Raw genomic sequence first — 17,886 nt, 5'->3', positions numbered from 1 at the left:
ATAAAGTGTCATCAGATTAATACTTGCTCCTAAGTCACCTAAAGCTTTGGTAAACTTTAAGGAACCAACTGTGCACGGTATAGTAAATGCTTCAGGGTCATGTTTTTTCTGCACTAAGGATTGTGAAGAAATATCACTACAGTGGTAGATGTTGTCCACCAGCTCACAACTTTCCTTTCGCTTCTTTGTTAGCAATTCCTTCATAAATTTAGCATAGTTTGGCATTTTCTCAAGTGCCTCCATCAATGGCACATTCACTATCAGTCATTTTATTGTTGCCATGAACTTGCTAAATTTTTTGTTGTCTGCTTTATTCTTCAATCTCTGAGGAAAGAGAGGGGGTGGTCTTGGCATTTCTTTCAATACCACTTCCCCTTTCTTTTTGTCTTCTTTCTCTAAAATATTAACAAAACTATCTATCTTCTCAGACTCCACTAGATTGCTTCCTTCTGATTCATCAATATTTACTTCCCTCTTTATGGCTTTTCCCATAGAAAGTCTAGATAATATATTTCCACTCTGAGTGGTATTCGCCAAACAAGAGCCATCAGTCCGCGGGTTCTAAAACGTATCACTAGGTAAAGTACCAGTTTTTCTCTAGTTTAGAATAGCCAACAATTGGCTCATCTGTTTCTCCATCTACTTAATAGAAGTAGAGTGTAAGCTAACCAACTGACTGAGGGTAGAAAATTTGCTTTTCATAGTAGTTACCCCCGAGTTGGTAGCTTTAACTCCCTTCAACAACTTTTCCATCATGTTCTCCATGGATATCTTGCCAGAACTAGCCGTCGCAGTATCTCGACTTCTAGGAGGAATATATAAACCACTCCTATCATTATTATTTCTCCAATGTCCATGCTCCCTATCTTTATAATCACGCTTGTCATAGTAAGTCCGACCTTGGTTCCCTTGGCTATTTCCTTGGAAACCCACTGATTACTCACATAGTTTGCCTCAGTATCCACACCTGTAGACATAGTACCCTGAGATTTACATCCTTAACTATTTCAGTCTTGTCGGATAGCAAGTGCTTGGCCAGCAAGTCCATCTGCGTCTTCAAGTGGTCCATGTCCTAATCTCGTTACTCATCCCTTCTACGCTGCTCTGTAGTAATACCACTAGCAAAAGTCGGGCTAGCCACTACAGAATCCCTAGTGTGCCAAGCCCAACTCTGCTTGGTCATTCTATTCAGCATGTCAGAAGCATCTAGAAAAGAGAGGTCAAAGAATGAACTACTTACAGCATTGTCAACAATAGGCTCTGTCACAGAGTTAAAAGCTCTATGCAAAGTCTCCATCAAGTGCAGGTCCGTCATATTGTGGTTCGAACATTGTGAAAGTTTCTTCTTAAATCTTTCCCTGGTTTCGTGTAGTGCTTCAGTCGAAAGCTATCTGAAGTTGCTAATTTTGTCCCTCAATTGTACCCTTCTAGAGGGTGGAAAGAACCATTCTAGGAACGCATCTTTGAACTATATCCGTTTGATTATAGAATCGGGATCTAACTTATTCAACCACATTTTTGCCTCCCCAGACAGAGACAAAGGGAACAATCTCAACCTGATCGCATTCTGGCTCACACCCGGATTGTCAAAGGATATGCAAATGGTGATGAAGTTCACTAAATGAATGTTAGGATCATCACCAGGAAATCCTCCAAATAACCCCCTCAAATTTAGGAGTTCGATCATGGTACTTGTTATGCTGAATTTTGCACATGGTGCCAATGGTGGAGGAATGATAGCACCCGTTGCACCAACTCCGTCCATTCCTTCATCATCTTCATCAGCCTTATATTGCATAGGCTGTCACCTATATCTTCCTTGGACTGGATGATTTTTGTTGACGTTTCGCTGCACTGGTACAGCAACTTGCTCAACTCGCCTTGGGTTTTGAGGATTCAGTAATTCCTCATCACCCAAGTCTGCATCATCAGGGTTCTGGTGATGTGCTTGTTGACCCAAATTTTGCACATTCACCTGAGCGTTGGCCATAGCAGCTAGTCTTTCTGCTTCCTGTTGTTCAACCATTCTTCCTATAAGATGAGGTTCCTGATTGATTGGTAATAGTGGTTCTCCGGAAATTCTTGTATTTGGCATAAACAACAAAGTACCTACAATAAACAAAAACAACAAATAAACATAAATCAAGGAAACTTAACTATCATCAAATTTTTGAGTACAAACTTTTAGTCTACATTCGTATTCCCCAGCAACGGTGCCATTTTTGATAACGTTCAAATTACACTCTTGAATGGGTGTAAGAAATCGTTGTCAATATAAAATCCAACTAGGTTGGGTTCGAATCCCATAGGGAATAGGGTGTGAATTTTGATTTGTCTACAAAATACTTTACTGATAGTTTACTATTTTCAAGAGATGGGGGCTTAAGTTTCACTGAAAGCAAAATATTACTTTCAAAATTTCAGTGTTTGTAATCAATATAAATGAGAAACCAGAGTTATTTTCACCATGGGTATTGGGAGTTAACAAATACTAGGTAATGCTTGGGATTCTTGGAGTAAGTAGAAATAACAGAATATCCTTGATTATGAACTTTCTGACTTATCTCTGGACCTCACTAGACAATTTATTAACTAATTCTCTCAAACTTAGATAACTTATCTATTTCTAATAGGATGTTATCTCAGGTAGATTAATCTAGTTACGACATCAATCATTAAACAAAAGATTGGTAGCTTTCGAGTCCTTGTTGATAATTCACGACCTCTAGTCTATTTCTCCGTTAGAAACAAATAAAAACTAAGTCATAATCTAATGTTTTCAACCACTAGATTTCAGTTAAAAAAATAGAATTTCAAGACATTCTACTACTCTTTGAATCCGTTAAACACGTAGCATCATATCAAACCCTAATCCATGGATACCATAACTCCGGCTAATGAAATTAGCCGCTCATGATTTGATTAAAGAAATAACAAGTTGAGTTCATGATGATAAGGATAAACTTACAAATGATTAAAAAAACAACAAGTAGTTCCTTCAATTTAATCACAAAGTGGAAGATAAAAAATAGTTGATAAGAAACAAGAAAAATATTTGATCATAAAGATGAAGCAATGTTACGTGCTTCTCTTCAGAAGTTTTTATATGATAATTAATGATCGATCCTCCTAAAAACCCTAAAACAAGTCTTTAAATTTTCAACCCTAATTAAGGAAACAAAATTAAAGTTTCTGTTTTCTCTTCGGATTAGACGACGATGCTTTTTACGGCGCGTCAGACCTCTGACGATGTGTACAAGATGTCATCAAAGATTCTAGTGAATTTTTATCTTTTGACTCTTCAGATGGTAATCCTGACGGCGTGTCAAAGATCTTTACGGTGCTTGCAAACTGATGTCACACTTCACTTGAAATCAGTATACTCTGCCCTCTGGTTCCCGACTATTTTGATGAGATGTTAAATATTTTATGGCCCTTCCGAATCATCATCACAGTTTATCTAATCTTCTCAGGTTCTATCTAATCTTGACGATGACTTTGACAGCCTATTCCATGTATGACGGCACTTCAAAATGATCATCAGATACATTTCAGCTTATTTCCCTCAGATTTCAACTATTTTATTTTTCTTTCCTTTGGGTTCATCCCCGATCACTTGTATCTGCATTAACACATAAAAATGATCAGAAAAAACAAAATTTGCTTAAGACTTAGCAATTATTTAGAGTTAAAAGCTTCAAATATGTTAGCATCGACTCACACATCATATATCCCTGTGTGGTCAATTTAAGGTTATCATGTTAAGAATTTCCTAAGATGTGTAGTCTTTTTGAAATAATAGTTAAGCATAAATAAGTTAAGAGAATTGAAAACTATGTGATAAACGAATATAGAATAATCTGTTTGGGTCTACTTCATTAAACCGGCTAGAACATGGGAATGGGGTAATAAGTATTTGTGGAATAGCATTGTAACACCCCGTATTATTCTTGACTTGATTCAGCTCTTAGTTGTATGCATAGGGGGTTTAGGGCCTGAAAATTTTTCTAAGTGTTGGGGACTTAGTCATATCTTAAGCCTCTTAACTTCAAAGATTTTTAAATAGGTCTTTCCGACATTGAGGCATTGGTTTTTGAGTTAATTCATGGTCAGGGGTGTAAGAATCATGTCTCAGGGAATTTTTAAATTTTTTGGACTAGGATTGGGTCATGTTTTGATTTCAATTCTATCACCTTACCGCGATAGCATTATGTCGTAGTGCCTATAGCGATGGGGCCCTCATCGTGTCGCGGTGGCTCTTTAAGATGCATTTTAGTTTCAAATTTAATTTCTTGAGGGGCAATTGAGTCTTTTCCCCTCAACCCAATTCATCCAACCTCAATTAAAATCATCAATTAGGGCATAAATTTCCCATCTTCTCCAATTGTACTCTCAAACAAACACTTCTCTATTCCCCAAGAATAAGAATTCAAGCCTTTTAAGTTCAAGATTCTTAAGAAAGTATCAAGATTAGGGTTTAATCCTTTGAGCTGAGAAACCTAAGGTACGTGGGGCCATCCTCTTCATGGGCATAGAGTATTTGTTTTTAGAAAGTTTTAAGGCTATGAAATCATGTATTTATGAAGGGTTTTGAGAATATTCTAAAGAATATGCATTATGAATCTATTTAGATGACTTAATGTTTTGGTTTTGAGGTTTTCATGGAATTGAATCATGTTTGCACATATATAAGTGTTGTTTAGGTTTGCAAATTTGAATTGAGAGAATGAATAACGAAACTCCCTCTCTACTTATGATACATCTTGATTTCACATGGTATGGATTGTTCAACTACATGTTTAGAAGTATGAGATAAATGTTTTAATATTATTTGTGAACTTGATATCGGTTATGAATTAAAGAGAGGGTATTTTCTTGTTTATAAAATATTTAATGTGCTAATTGAAAGAATTGCATGTGTTGTTATGAAGAAGTTGACGATCATATGTTAAGGTGTTAAAAAAGGGAAAATCTTTGCATAAACTTTTACACATTTTGAAGTACAAATTCTCTTGCATTGTCTAAATGTGTTTGGTGGTTAAATAACTTGTATTGATTAAGAAGGATAAATCATAATGTGATATGGAGTGCATATATGACTTGCAAGTCTTGGTATGATGATACCAAAACAAATAATGTTATGACAGACTCAGAACAGTACAAAATACAGATATTATTCAAAGTTTTTATATCTAGAGTTCAGAAAGATGCATGTTTAGAAAAGACGAAAAATGGGCCTAAAGAGAGTTAGGTGGTTACTCAAAGAAAGCATGAGTTCAGATAAATTATTTCCCAAGATTATGTTTTGTCGATACGGGTTTTATTATGTCCCAAATAGGGATTATGCGCTGGCCTTGTGCCCTCTAGAGTATTAGAATCAAAAACTCCAACCCTTGTGGCAAACTTAGGTTGGGGGCTTGGCCACCGAGTCAAGGGAGGATTCCATATAGCCCGTGGGATTGTAGAATTGTAGGGTACACCACCTAGCTCAAAAGTAAGACAAAGAGTCGAGTTGAGTTTCTTACATATGTTTTGAAGCCTACTGATTATGCCCATTTATTTTCAAATATTTTATGATGGTATTCTTTTGTTAAATGCTCTCACTTATGCTGTATATCAGTATTTTGTTTTTGGATTATTCTATATGCCATTACCTTTGTGTATTGACCCCTATATTTTAGGATCTGAGGCTCAGTCCTGTGGTCCTGCTAAGCAGTATATCATTTACAGACATTTAGAGTTGGTGAGCCTCCCTTATTTTTGAAGGCCTTGTTCTATGTGTTGTTTTCATTTAGTTTTAGCTCATGGTCTAATCGGAGGCTTTGTCTCGATTTCAGATAAATTGTTGTTTTTTTTCCGTTTAGCAGAGATTTCAGTCTTATTTCTAGATAGTTTTGGGTCTTTACTGAACTTACCTTCCATATTGATATGTTGAAATAATAAGATGACCGTGTTTCCAATTTACTTTCATATTTTTATGATAAATGAATTATGTATATGACCACAAGTTGAGAGTGCTCTCGGGCCTTCACGGTTTGGGATGCCTGTCGTGGCTAGGGCCTCAATTCAGGTCATGACAAACCTTGTATCAGAGCATGGTTCATGTTCCCAGGGTGTCTGCGAAGTTGTGTTGGGTAGTGTCCATTTTATGGGTGTGTAGTGCGCCACACTTATAAGTTGGAAACTACTAGGTATTTAGGAATGTCTCTCTTTTCTTCATGTTCTATCTCATGTTGTAGAGTCTGAATATCCCCTACTTATGATTTCTAATATTTCAGAGATTGATCATGAATCTCCATGTCCAACGAACAGAATACCCAAGATGATGATGTCCGCCCTACTCATGGGATACAGACCTGTAGCAGCGCTCGCACTCTAGAGTTTGTCTCTACTCTAGGAGTTCCTCCAGTCCAAACAAGTCCATCTCAAGCTTCTCAATCTGGTGTTAACTATACTCAAACTTCCTAGAGAGAAGTCTCGAATGCTGAGTTTTGATAGTCCATCCATATGATTGCTCAACTTGTGGATTCTAAAGATCATTAATCTAAAGATGTGTGCTCTGTGTCTAGTTCGTCTGAAATTACTCGGGTTGGCCAATTCATGAGGATGAACCCAACTACCTTTACTAGAACAAAGATTGAGGAGGACCCCTAAGGGTTTATTGATGAACTGGAAAATATTTTTAGAGTAATGCATGCTAATAAGGTTGAAGGGGTTGAGTTGGCAGCTTATCAGTTGAAAGATATAGCTAAACAGTGGTATAATGAGTGGGAAGATTTGAAGAAAAGAGATATTGAATCTTTTGTGTGGGGTGCGTTTATGGAAGCTTTCTTGGATCATTTCTTTCCCCGGGAGCCGAGGGAAGCAAGAGCTGAAGAATTTGTAAATCTAAAACAAAGAAAGATGAGTGTCAAAGAATATGCATTGAAATTCACCTAGCTATCCCGTTATGCTCCAGAATTGGTGGTAACATCAGGGTTCACATGAGAAAGTGTGCTTCTGGTCTCTCAAATAATTTAGTTTTAGAATATAAGAAGGCAATGTTGATTAAGGACATGGATTTATCCAAGTTATCAGTGTATATGCAGTAGGTAGAAGAGGATAAGAAAAAGTTGGCTGAGGTATGGAGAAAAAAGGTAGGCTAAAAGAGGTAGGTCAATAGATCTGAATATCTATCAGCAGCAAGGTGGAAGGCCAAACCAGAGGTAGTCTAAGAAGAAATTTTTGAGCAATGCTTAGTCTTTAGCTAGTGTCCCAATGCCCATACCTTTAATTGATTAGCAATTTTATAATCCTCAGCCTAACAGTCGTTGGAAGAGGTATGGTACTCATTTGCAAGGCAGTGTATCCCAGCCTTGTCGACCATTCCCATGATGTGGAATTTACGGTAAGCATCACTCAGGAAAGTGTCAGTTGGGTAGGATGGTGTGCTATACTCATGATCAATCAGGTCATTTTTAGATAGACTATTCTTCAGCTAGATGAAATTTTGTAGGTGCTAAGTTCAAGTGAAATTCTATAGCTCCACTACCTAAGGGTAACACTTCTGCTACTATAGGTAGTCGCAACTGGTTATATGCTTTATCTAATCGCCAGGATGGGATGCAAAGGCTTCTCCAGATATTGTTACAGGTATGTTACAGATTTTCTCCCATGATGTATATGTGTTACTTGGCCTGGGTCCAACCTTGTCTTATGTGACCTCTTATTTGGAAGTTAGTTTTGGTTTTGAACCTAAAAATATTCCAGAACCCTTTTATATTTCCACCCCTATTGGAGATTCTATTATGGCTAGAAAAGTTTATAGATATTGTGTGGTTTCTATTATCATCGAGATACTGTGGCTGATCTTGTAGAGCTGGATATGATTGAATTTGATCTATACTGGGAATGGACTGGCTTCATTCATGTTATGCTACGTTAGTGTAACGCCCAAAATCTGGTACTCAGAATGCCACACAATGCTCATGACCCCGAAGGACCATAAGCTAACCCATGACTGATATTTGTAACTGAGCACTGGATAACATACTGTATAAATGTGGAATAAAAGGCTGAAAGTCCATAAGGTTCAAAAATCAGATAAAACATAACATTTGGAGATATCAAGATACTAGTGTGCCCTCACAACAAAGAAATTCCCCTTTTCTCTCTTTATCAGCAATCAAGGTATAATCATGGGGATAATCACATAGACTCTCGCACTCAGAATGATGTTCAACCAGTGTATGCCAAATACCATATACTTGCGCTTATCGTCATTACCAATGTCTCTAGATAGGTAAGCTAGGATTACTATAGGACTTTCTCTGGATTGTAACGTAGGCTAGGGGATGGTATGGTATTAAATGACATTTAGAGTGACTAACCTCCTTGGCGCTACCTTATCTTGTGGGGTCCACTTATTAACTCTTTTTCTCTCTTTTTCTTTTCTTGATCACACTTTCAGGATGGGTGCACTTCTTTTTATTCCAATATTTTTCTTTACTTGCTCTTTTTCACCAACACCCAACCTTTTATTATTTTTCTTTGATTCTTTCTCTTCTATTCTACCCTTCTTCATACCCAACTTATATCACGCACCCCTATTATAGCCACCCTGAACTTAGGCTATCTGCCCCCTTTGAGGTGTACAGTGTCCAAGGAGGACCATGGACAAAACAGGTTCATTATGATTTAAAAAGCGAAGGCAATGGGTTTCATAGAAAGAAAATGGTCAATTTAGGCTCAAACGGGGATCAAGGGATATAATTCAGTACAGGGAAGGTCATTTAGGATAAAAGTGACTTAAATTCAAAAACGGCCTATGATCCTTTCCTAACACCTATCTGTCAACCAAAGCAAAATGAAGTGGGCAAGTTCTAGATTCAGTAATACCACAGGGAACACAGTAAGATCTCACTCACACTTGTCACACAAGCATTTCACTAATGACTACGTATCTGGTTCATGTAGTTATTCAGCTGTGATTGTTAAGCACAAAACTAATACCCTAACCAGATGCTCAATAGTCACAATTTGAGGCAATTCACACAGCCATGCAAAACAAACCTTCGAAGTGGTGTTCCAAAAAAATAAAAAATAAAAAAAATTAGTTGACTACCTACAGAACTTGCACTTCTCCTAGTTATATATAGAATATGCTACAACAACATGCTACCCCACACCCTCAACTTAAAATCAAAAAATAATGAAAATAAGGGTTAGGATATATTGGAGTGGGTTATTCTCAGGACTTATGGGTTGCCTCCTATGCAATGCTTGATTTAATGTCGCGGCACGACGCAGGTGGATCGATTACCTCAGACTTCATCGAGAGAAATAATGGTGACGCTTTTCACTAATTTTTCTGGTCTAATATATAGCTTTACCCGTTTCCCATTTATATTGAAGGTACTTCCATCTTCATTTTGAGCTCCACTACTCCAGAGGAGTGGACTTGGTTTATCTTAAAAGGGCCTTACCACCTAGATTTCAGCTTTCCTGGAAATAATCTAAGTCTGGAATTAAACAGAAGTACCAGGTCCTTTTTTTTGAACTCTCATTTCTTTATCTTCCAGTCATGGTACTTTTTAATTTTATCTTTATACAAATCTACTCGCTCGTATGCCCTAAGGCGTAATTCATCCATCTCATTCAGTTGCCCTAATCTCATTTCTACTGTGTCCTTCCAGTTCAGATTCAACTTCTTGAGTGACCATAAGACCTTGTGCTCCAGTTCTATTAGCAAATGGCACGCCTTTCCATAGACCAGTTGAAATGGTGGCATTCTAATAGGGGTCTTGAAAGAAGTTCGGTATGCCCACAAGGCATCATCAAGTTTTCATGACCAGTCTTTTCGGCTAGCATTCACTGTCTTGCATAGGATGGCCTTTACTTCATGATTCTACACCTCCACTTGCCCACTGATTTGTGGGTGATATGGAGTAGCCACTCTATTGTGTTTCACACCATACTTCGCCAGAGCCCCTCGAAATATTTTCTTGCAAATGTGAGATCCTCCATCGCTTATGATAGTACGTGGTACTCTGAAATGAGAGATGATGTTCTTCTTGAGAAATGCAATGACTCTCTTTCCCTCCTTGTCAGCCAATATGACAGCCTCAACCCACTTAGAAACATAATCAACAGCAACTAGAATGTACTTCATCCCGTAAGAACTTACAAACTGACCTATGAAGTCAATACCCCACACATCAAATAACTACACTTCAAGCATCTTACTCAAGGGCATTTCATGGCGTTTAGATATCGATCCCTATCTTTGACACTGATCACATTCCTGCACAAACTTATAGGTATCGTTAAATAATGTTGGCCAATAATAGCCACTCTGCAACACCTTCCTGGCTGTTCGGTCACCTGCATGGTGACCCCCAACTGGGGAAGCGTGACACACTTCTAGTATACATCATGCATCTACTTCAGTCATTCATCTCTGAATGATATTATGTACACATCGCCTGAAAGCATAAGGCTCATCCCAGAAATAATGTGTTACATCATGCAAAAAATTATTCCTTCGGTGGAATGAAAGGTGTTCTGGGAGGATCTCACTCACAACGTAATTTGCATAATCAGCGTACCAAGGCAATGTTTCCATAGAAGTTACCAGGATCTCCTCATCTGAAAACTCATCATTTATTTTTATTTCATCTTTCACTTCCTGTCCACCTTCTATTTTAGATAGATGATCTACAACCTAGTTTTCACAACCTTTTCTATCTTTGACTTCAAAATCAAACTCTTGCAGTAGCAACACCCATCTAATAAGCCTTGGTTTAGCATCCTTCTTGGCCATCAAGTACCGCAAGGCAGCATGGTCTGTATGGACTACCACTTTAGTTCCTAGTAGATACGACCTGAATTTCTCAAAAACATACACGATAGCTAGCAATTCTTGTTCGATTAATGTGTAATTCTTTGGTGCTCCATTCAGTGATTTGCTAGCATAATATATTGGGTGAAACAATTTATCCCTCTTTTGTCCCAATATAACTCCTAGTGCAACACCACTTGCATCATAAATTATTTCAAATAGTTTGGCCCTATCAGGTGCAATAACAATGGGGGCCTCCCCCAACTTCTTTTTAAGGCAATCAAATACCTTCAAGCACTCATCATCGAAGAGAAATTTAACTTCCTTCTCCAACAACTTGCAAATTGAGCTTGAAGCTTTTGAGAAGTCTTTTATGAATCTCCGATAGAATCCTGCATGACCAAGAAAACTACGCACTCCATTTACTAAAATGGGGGGCGGTAATTTCTCAATAACTTCAACCTTTGCTCGATCAACTTCAATCCCTTTTTCAAAAATTTTGTGGCCCCGCATAATACCCTCCTTTACTATTAAATGGAATTTTACCCAGTTAAGCACTAGATTAAATTCAACACATCTCTTCAAAGCCATATTCAAATTCTCCAGACACATTTCGAATGAATCACCTACCACTAAGAAATCATCCATGAATACCTCTATGGTGTCTTCTCTAATGTCAGAGAAGATAGACATCATGCATCATTAAAAAGTGGCGGGTGCATTGCATAGTCCAAATGGCATCCTCTTAAATGCAAATATGTTATATGGGCATGTGAACGTCGTCTTCTCTTGATATTCTAGAGCAATGCAGATTTGGTTATACCCAGAATAACCATCAAGGAGGTAATACCACCCCCTGCCAGCCAGTCGATCAAGAATCTGGTCCATGAAAGGCATTGGGAAATGGTCCTTCAGTATCCAAGAGTTTAACTTATGGTAGTCCATACAGACTCTCCACCTAGTCACTGTCCTGAGTAGAATCAACTCATTCTTTTCATTAGCAACAACCGTCATACCACCCTTCTTGGGCCCAAGTTGAACTGGGCTCTCCCACTTGCTGTCAGAAATAAGGTAAACTACTCCGTCATCCAACCACTTAATAATATTCTTTTTAACCACTTCTTGCATTGGTGGGTTAAGATGATGTTGATGCTCAATATTAGGAGTAAAATCTTCGTCTAGTTTGATCTTGTGCATACAGATGCCAGAGGGAATTCCAATAATGTCTGTGATGGTCCATCCAATTGCTCTCTTATGCTTCTGAAGCACTAATATAAGTGTAGTTACCTGTCGTTCTTCCAAATCAGCTGCAATAATAATAGGTAGTGTATTCCCTTTTCCAAGAAATACATATCGTAAATGACCAGGCAGCTCCTTCAATTCCAACACCAGAGGTACTTCAATGGATGGCTTAGCTGGTGGTGTTGGTCGATTAGCCAGATCAAGGTCGATCTTTTTAGGATCATAAAAATACGAGCCCAGGATGGTCAGGGCATAACTTGTCTCTTCATACTCTTTAATTCCTTTGCTTTCATAGTTCAACACAACCGCTGCTAAGGGGTCAATAATAAGCTATTCAATTCTGAGCACATCCTGTTCGTCCTTAAAGTACACATCAAATACTACGAACATACTCATTTCCTCATTCTGTTTCATTGATTTTCCCACATTAAACTGTAGCTCTTCATTGTTCACCCTGAATAAGAGCTCATTTGCTCTCAAATCGATCAATACACTTCCGATTGTGAGGAAAGGTGGACCTAAGATTATGGGCACCTCAAAGTCCACCTCACAGTCCATAATGATAAAGTCTGTAGGGAATATGAAATTGGAGACCTTTACCAGTACATCATACAAAATGCCAACAGGTCGCTTTACTAATCTGTCGGCCATTACCAGCCTCATGTTGGTCGTTATGGGATTTCCCAGACCCAACTTTTTATAGATAGTCAATGGAATCATGTTAACACTTGATCCTAGATCACACAGTGCTTTGGTAAAGTCCATAGTTCCAATTGTGCAGGAAATAGTGACTGCACCTAGATTCGACTTCTTTTGCATCAAGGTCCCTATGGAAATAGCACTACAATAGTGGAGGTCTGCTTCTAGTTCGCAACTCGCTGTTCGTTTCTTTGTCACAAGATCTTTCATAAATTTTGCATACCCTGGCATTTGCTTCAGGGCCTCGATCAAAGGCACATTTATAGTCAAATGTTTGAGCATTGCCAAGAACTTGCTAAAATTTTCATCATCTGCCTTCTTTCTTATCTATTGAGAAAAGAGAGGTGGTGGTCGTGGCATGGGTTTCAACACCACTTCTTTCTCTTTCTCCTTGTCTGAGAAGTCAATACAACTTTTTGGTTTCTCACACTCCTCTGGGTGTTGTTTTGCTGGTTTATCTGGAACTTCCTTAATATTCATAGGTTAGTCGATAGTAGGGCCAGATAAAATCTTAACCCTCCTAGTGGCGATCACTTGACATAAATTGTCAGTCTTCTGATCCTGAGTTGCTTGAAGAAGTGAGGTACCACTTATTCTATGGTTTAGTGTTGAGGATAGTTGACTCATCTATTGCTTTAATTGCTGGATAGAAGTTGAATGTGAACTAACCAACTGACTCATAGTGGAAAATTCACTCCTCATACTAATAAGCCTATATTAGTAGCCTCTACTACCTTCAATATTTCTTTCATCATATCTTCCATCAAATACTTTCCTAAACTAGTTGCGGCAGCTTCCTGATGACCTGCACGAACATATAACCCATTTCTATCATTGATGTATCTCCATTTTTCTTGCTCCTTATCTTTATGATTAGGATTGTCATACCCATTCCGACCTTAATTCCCTTGTCTAGTTCCTTAGAAACCAACCTGATTAGCAAAATAGTTGACTTCTTCTTCAGTCTCGACATCAACACGGTCCCAAGTCATTATAGCTTTCACCTGTTCCGTCCTTCTTGAAATTAGGTGCTTGGTGAGCAGGTCCATTTGAGTCTTTAGATGGGCTATGTCTTGATCCTTTTCCTCATTCCTTTTTCACTGCTCCTCATTCCTCCAATAGGTATAGTTGGACTTGTAACCACAGAATCACTGGTGTACCAAGCCCTACTTAATTTGGTTATTCTATTCAGCATATTAGTAGCATCTTGAAATTCAAGAGTAACAAATGATCCTCCAGCAGCATTGTCTACCATTGACCTTGTCACAGAGTTAAAAGCTCTGTACAGAGTCTCCATCAGATGTATGTCTGTTATGTTATGATTTGGACATTGTTCAAGATTCTTCTTGAATCTCTCCCAAGTTTTATGCAAAACCTCATTTGGGAGTTGCCTAAAAGTATTGATCTCATACCTCAATTGTATCCTCCTGGATGGCGGAAAGAACCTTTCTAGGAAAGCTCCTCTAAACTGCCTCTAGTTGATTATAGAATTAGGCGTTAACTCATTTAGCCATAATGTTGCCTCACCGGTGAGAGACAATGGGAACAACCTCACTAAGATAGCACTCTGGCTCACCCCCGGGTTATCAAAGGATTTGTAAATGGTGACAAAATTCGCCAGATGCAGATTGGGGTCATCTTCAGGAAGGCCTCCAAACAAACCTTTCATATTTAAAAGCTGGATCATTGTGCTTGTAATATTAAACTTTTCTCTTGGTGTCAACTGTGGTGGAATTATCGCGCCCGTTGCACCTGATCCATCTACATCATTATTCTCTTCAGCCTCATACCACAGTGATCGTTCTGCCATTCTGCTTATGTGATGGAGTTTTGGATTGGGTACTGCTTGTGCAACCTAAAGTAAATATCCTTCAAATATACAAAAACAACAACCGAATGTAAATCAAGGAAACTTAACTATCAAAAAATTTTCACGCACAAAATTTTTAGTCTACAATCGTATTCCCCAGCAACGGTACCATTTTTGATAACGCTTAAATTACACTCTTGAATGGGTGTAAGAGATCTTTGTCAATATAAAAACCAACTTGGTTGGGGTCGAATCCCACAGGGAATAGGATGTGAACGTCAATTTGTTTACGAAATACTTTACTGGTAGTTTATCATTTCTGAAAGTTGGGGGTTTAAAGTTCATAATGTATCAATCTTCACTTTTTGAATTTTGAGAGTTGTTATCGATATAAATGTGAAACCAGGGTTATGATCACCAAAGGTTTTGGGTATTGACAGATACCAGGAAACGCTAGAGATCCTCAGAATGAGTAGAACAATAGAATATCCCTGACTATGATACTATCTGACTTATCTATCGACCTCACCAGACAATTTATTATCTAATTCTCTCAAACTTAGATAATTTATCTATATCTAATCGGGTGTTATCTCAGGTAGATTAATCTAGTTATGGCATTAATCAGTAAACAGAAAGTTGGTAGCCTCTTAGTTTCTGTTGATAATTCCTGTCCTCTAGTCTATTTCTCCGTTAGAAGCAAATAAAACCTAAGGCATAATCTAATATTTGCAACCACTAGATTTCAATTAAAACCACAAAGTTTCAAGATGTTCCACTACTCTTTGAATCCTTTAAACACCTAGCATCATATCAAACCCTAATCCTTAGATCCCATAACCCCGACTAATAGAATTAGCCGCTCATGATTTGACGAAGGAAATCACAAGTTGAATTCATGATGATAATGATAAACTTACATATAGATGGTAAACAACAAATAATTTCTTCAATTAAATCCCAAGTTAGAAACCCAAGAATAGGTTATAAGAAAGAAACTAAAAATAATTGGCAGAAGAGAACAATGTACGTATTTCTCCCTCCAAATTTATTGTTCTGAATAATGAAAATTCCATTTTTAAAAACCCTAAAAACTGCTATTTATAATAAATCCTAATTCAGGAAATAAAATAACAAAATCATAGCTGGGCTCAGATTTAGGTGACGCCATATTGGTGTTGGTCGTTAGGATTGTGACGTGTCTTAGATATGTCGTGAGAAGTCATTCCATCTTGACCTATTTTCCCTCACTATGACGATGTCCTATGACGGCTTACCACACTTGTGATGGCGTATAGAAAATATTATCAAACCTTCAGCTTATTTCACCATGTTCTGCCTCACTCTGATGGCATATTCTGACGTCTTACCACACTTGTGATGACATATTGAGAATGTCGTCACTCTCATCCGGCAACTCTTCTCCACTATTCTTCTTAACGCCTTTCTCTGGTAGCTTACCACATCTCTGACGGCTTGTAAGAAATGTTGTCAGACACAAATCATCTCACTTGTACTAGATTTTACTTATTTTGTTCATATTTCCTATGTTTTCCTCCCATCCTTGCTACAACAACAATATCTCAAGAAAACAATCAAAAACAACCAAAAGTTGCTTAAGACTTCGCAATTATTTAGAGTTAAAAGCCTCAAATGTGTTAGCATTTGCACACACATCAGTATATCAATACCAAAATAACTAAAATAATTGTCTGAATATGCTAGTCTGAAAGCCTCTATATTATCTGAATAAGGTGTTAATAGGACATGTACCCAACTAACCTCAATTGTGGAAATAAACTAAGTACTAAAAGAATGAAATTTTCAAATAATAACATCCTTGAATGTTGAGGACTCACTGCTAGTCTGTCAGCTGAATGGCTGATCTACTAAGTATGCTCTGGAGCTCGTGCTTCTGAGCCTATGGTATAAAACACCATAGAGCAAATGCATCAGTACAATTGAATGTACTAGTATGCAAGTGAGGTAGGCTAAATGAAAGGGGTTTATATGAATGAACATTACTAAGTAACTGAGTAACATGAACGTTAGAATACATGCATAAATATGTGAACTGTGACTGAGATCATGACATCACTGAATTTGAATACTGATAACATAAGTTTCGTATATCTGATATACTATTATCTAAATGATTGTGTCTGACAGTCCTGTTGATAATGGAACTAACTGAGTTCCATACTTAACTAGTGACTGTATTTGATAGTCCTAAATTTTGTAGAACTATCTAAGTTGTATTGCTAAGACTGAGACTGAGACAAAGACTGAGACTGTAACTGTGAGAAGTTGACATCTAACCGACATGCCCCAAATGAGATTATATAATTGAGTTGGGTTCCTATCTATATCCCCAATTAGAATAGTGTCAATACTGCGCCACTGTTAAGGACAAGCTGTGAGTAATCCCTCATCTAAAAGGTACTCTAAGGAGAATGGTGGGACCCTTATCTAACAAGTTAAGTCACCTCATCAACCCTCATCTAATAGGTTAGATGTTTCAACATACATTGGCTACGTAGTTCTGGAGTGCAAGGATTGCTTCTAAGAATCACATCCTCTACTCACAGGTGAGTTGCCATCCTTGAGCTCACTCGGTGCTGAATCCTACTCCCATCTTATTAGGCAATGAATTAATTATACTGAACTAACTGGATTGATTTTATTGAGTTTTATTAACTGACGGAATATCAGTGAGATCTGATAATTGACTGAGATTACTGAGATTACTGAGTTTTCCTGAGTCATGAGACAGACTGAATTCTACTAAACATGGCTTGACTGAGAGTATCATGGAAACTGACACTAGCTCTAGGCACACAGCTAAATTTTCGGGTAGAAGTACCCTCAGGACTCGATAGCATGAAACTGACAAGACATGACACTTCCTGGACTCACGACCATAATCAACCATCCCTAATACAGTCATTAGGGAATTTCATGAGGCACTTATCATGGTTTGGTACATGAATAGGAAAGCATATAAACATGTCATAATTTAATAGGGTAATTGCATGAACAATCCATCAAATAATTTCAATGCATAAAAACAATATGGAAGTTATTTTGAACATAAGGGTAAAGCATGGGTTCATCTATTTGGTCATAATTGAGTCCTAAAGCATGATTCTTGCTCTTTGGGCATTTTATTAAACACATTGCATGTATAACCTTAGGCTTAGGCATATACACTAGTTCATACATTATGGTTAATTTAATCAACTCCAGTTAAAAGTTACCAACCCACATACTAGCATAATTTCATGAAAAGTACATAAAGACTCCAACTTGGGATTCA

The 17,886-nt window shown here is 37.7% G+C and overlaps 1 protein-coding gene across 1 annotated transcript; it reads right to left on the bottom strand.

The window, feature by feature from the left end:
- Window positions 1–9,886: 9,886 nt before the first annotated feature.
- Window positions 9,887–13,733, bottom strand: LOC107868733. Its single transcript, XM_047411665.1, has 7 exons — window positions 13,649–13,733; window positions 13,495–13,565; window positions 12,410–13,087; window positions 12,019–12,193; window positions 11,653–11,895; window positions 10,838–11,211; window positions 9,887–10,204 (listed from the first exon to the last, which is right to left on the bottom strand). The coding sequence occupies exons 1-7, from the start codon at window positions 13,731–13,733 to the stop codon at window positions 9,887–9,889; spliced, it is 1,944 nt and encodes a 647-aa protein (XP_047267621.1).
- Between the last annotated feature and the right edge of the window lie 4,153 nt (window positions 13,734–17,886).

Source organism: Capsicum annuum, chromosome 4 (genome assembly GCF_002878395.1).
Source record: "Capsicum annuum cultivar UCD-10X-F1 chromosome 4, UCD10Xv1.1, whole genome shotgun sequence".
NCBI lineage: Eukaryota > Viridiplantae > Streptophyta > Magnoliopsida > Solanales > Solanaceae > Capsicum > Capsicum annuum.
The sequence above is the reverse complement of the archived record's forward strand: the minus strand, read 5'-3'. Positions and strand labels throughout refer to the sequence as shown.

Excerpts from the sequence above, each read along its gene's own strand:
- LOC107868733 (XM_047411665.1), bottom strand. The coding sequence starts at position 13,733 with ATGTCGAGACTGAAGAAGAAGTCAACTATTTTGCTAATCAGGTTGGTT. Across the intron at positions 13,088-13,494 it reads TGATGAAAGAAATATTGAAG|ATAAGAAAGAAGGCAGATGA; the intron begins GTAGTAGAGGCT and ends TTTTCTCAATAG. Across the intron at positions 12,194-12,409 it reads ACTTTAAGGACGAACAGGAT|GAGCTGCCTGGTCATTTACG; the intron begins GTGCTCAGAATT and ends TTGGAATTGAAG.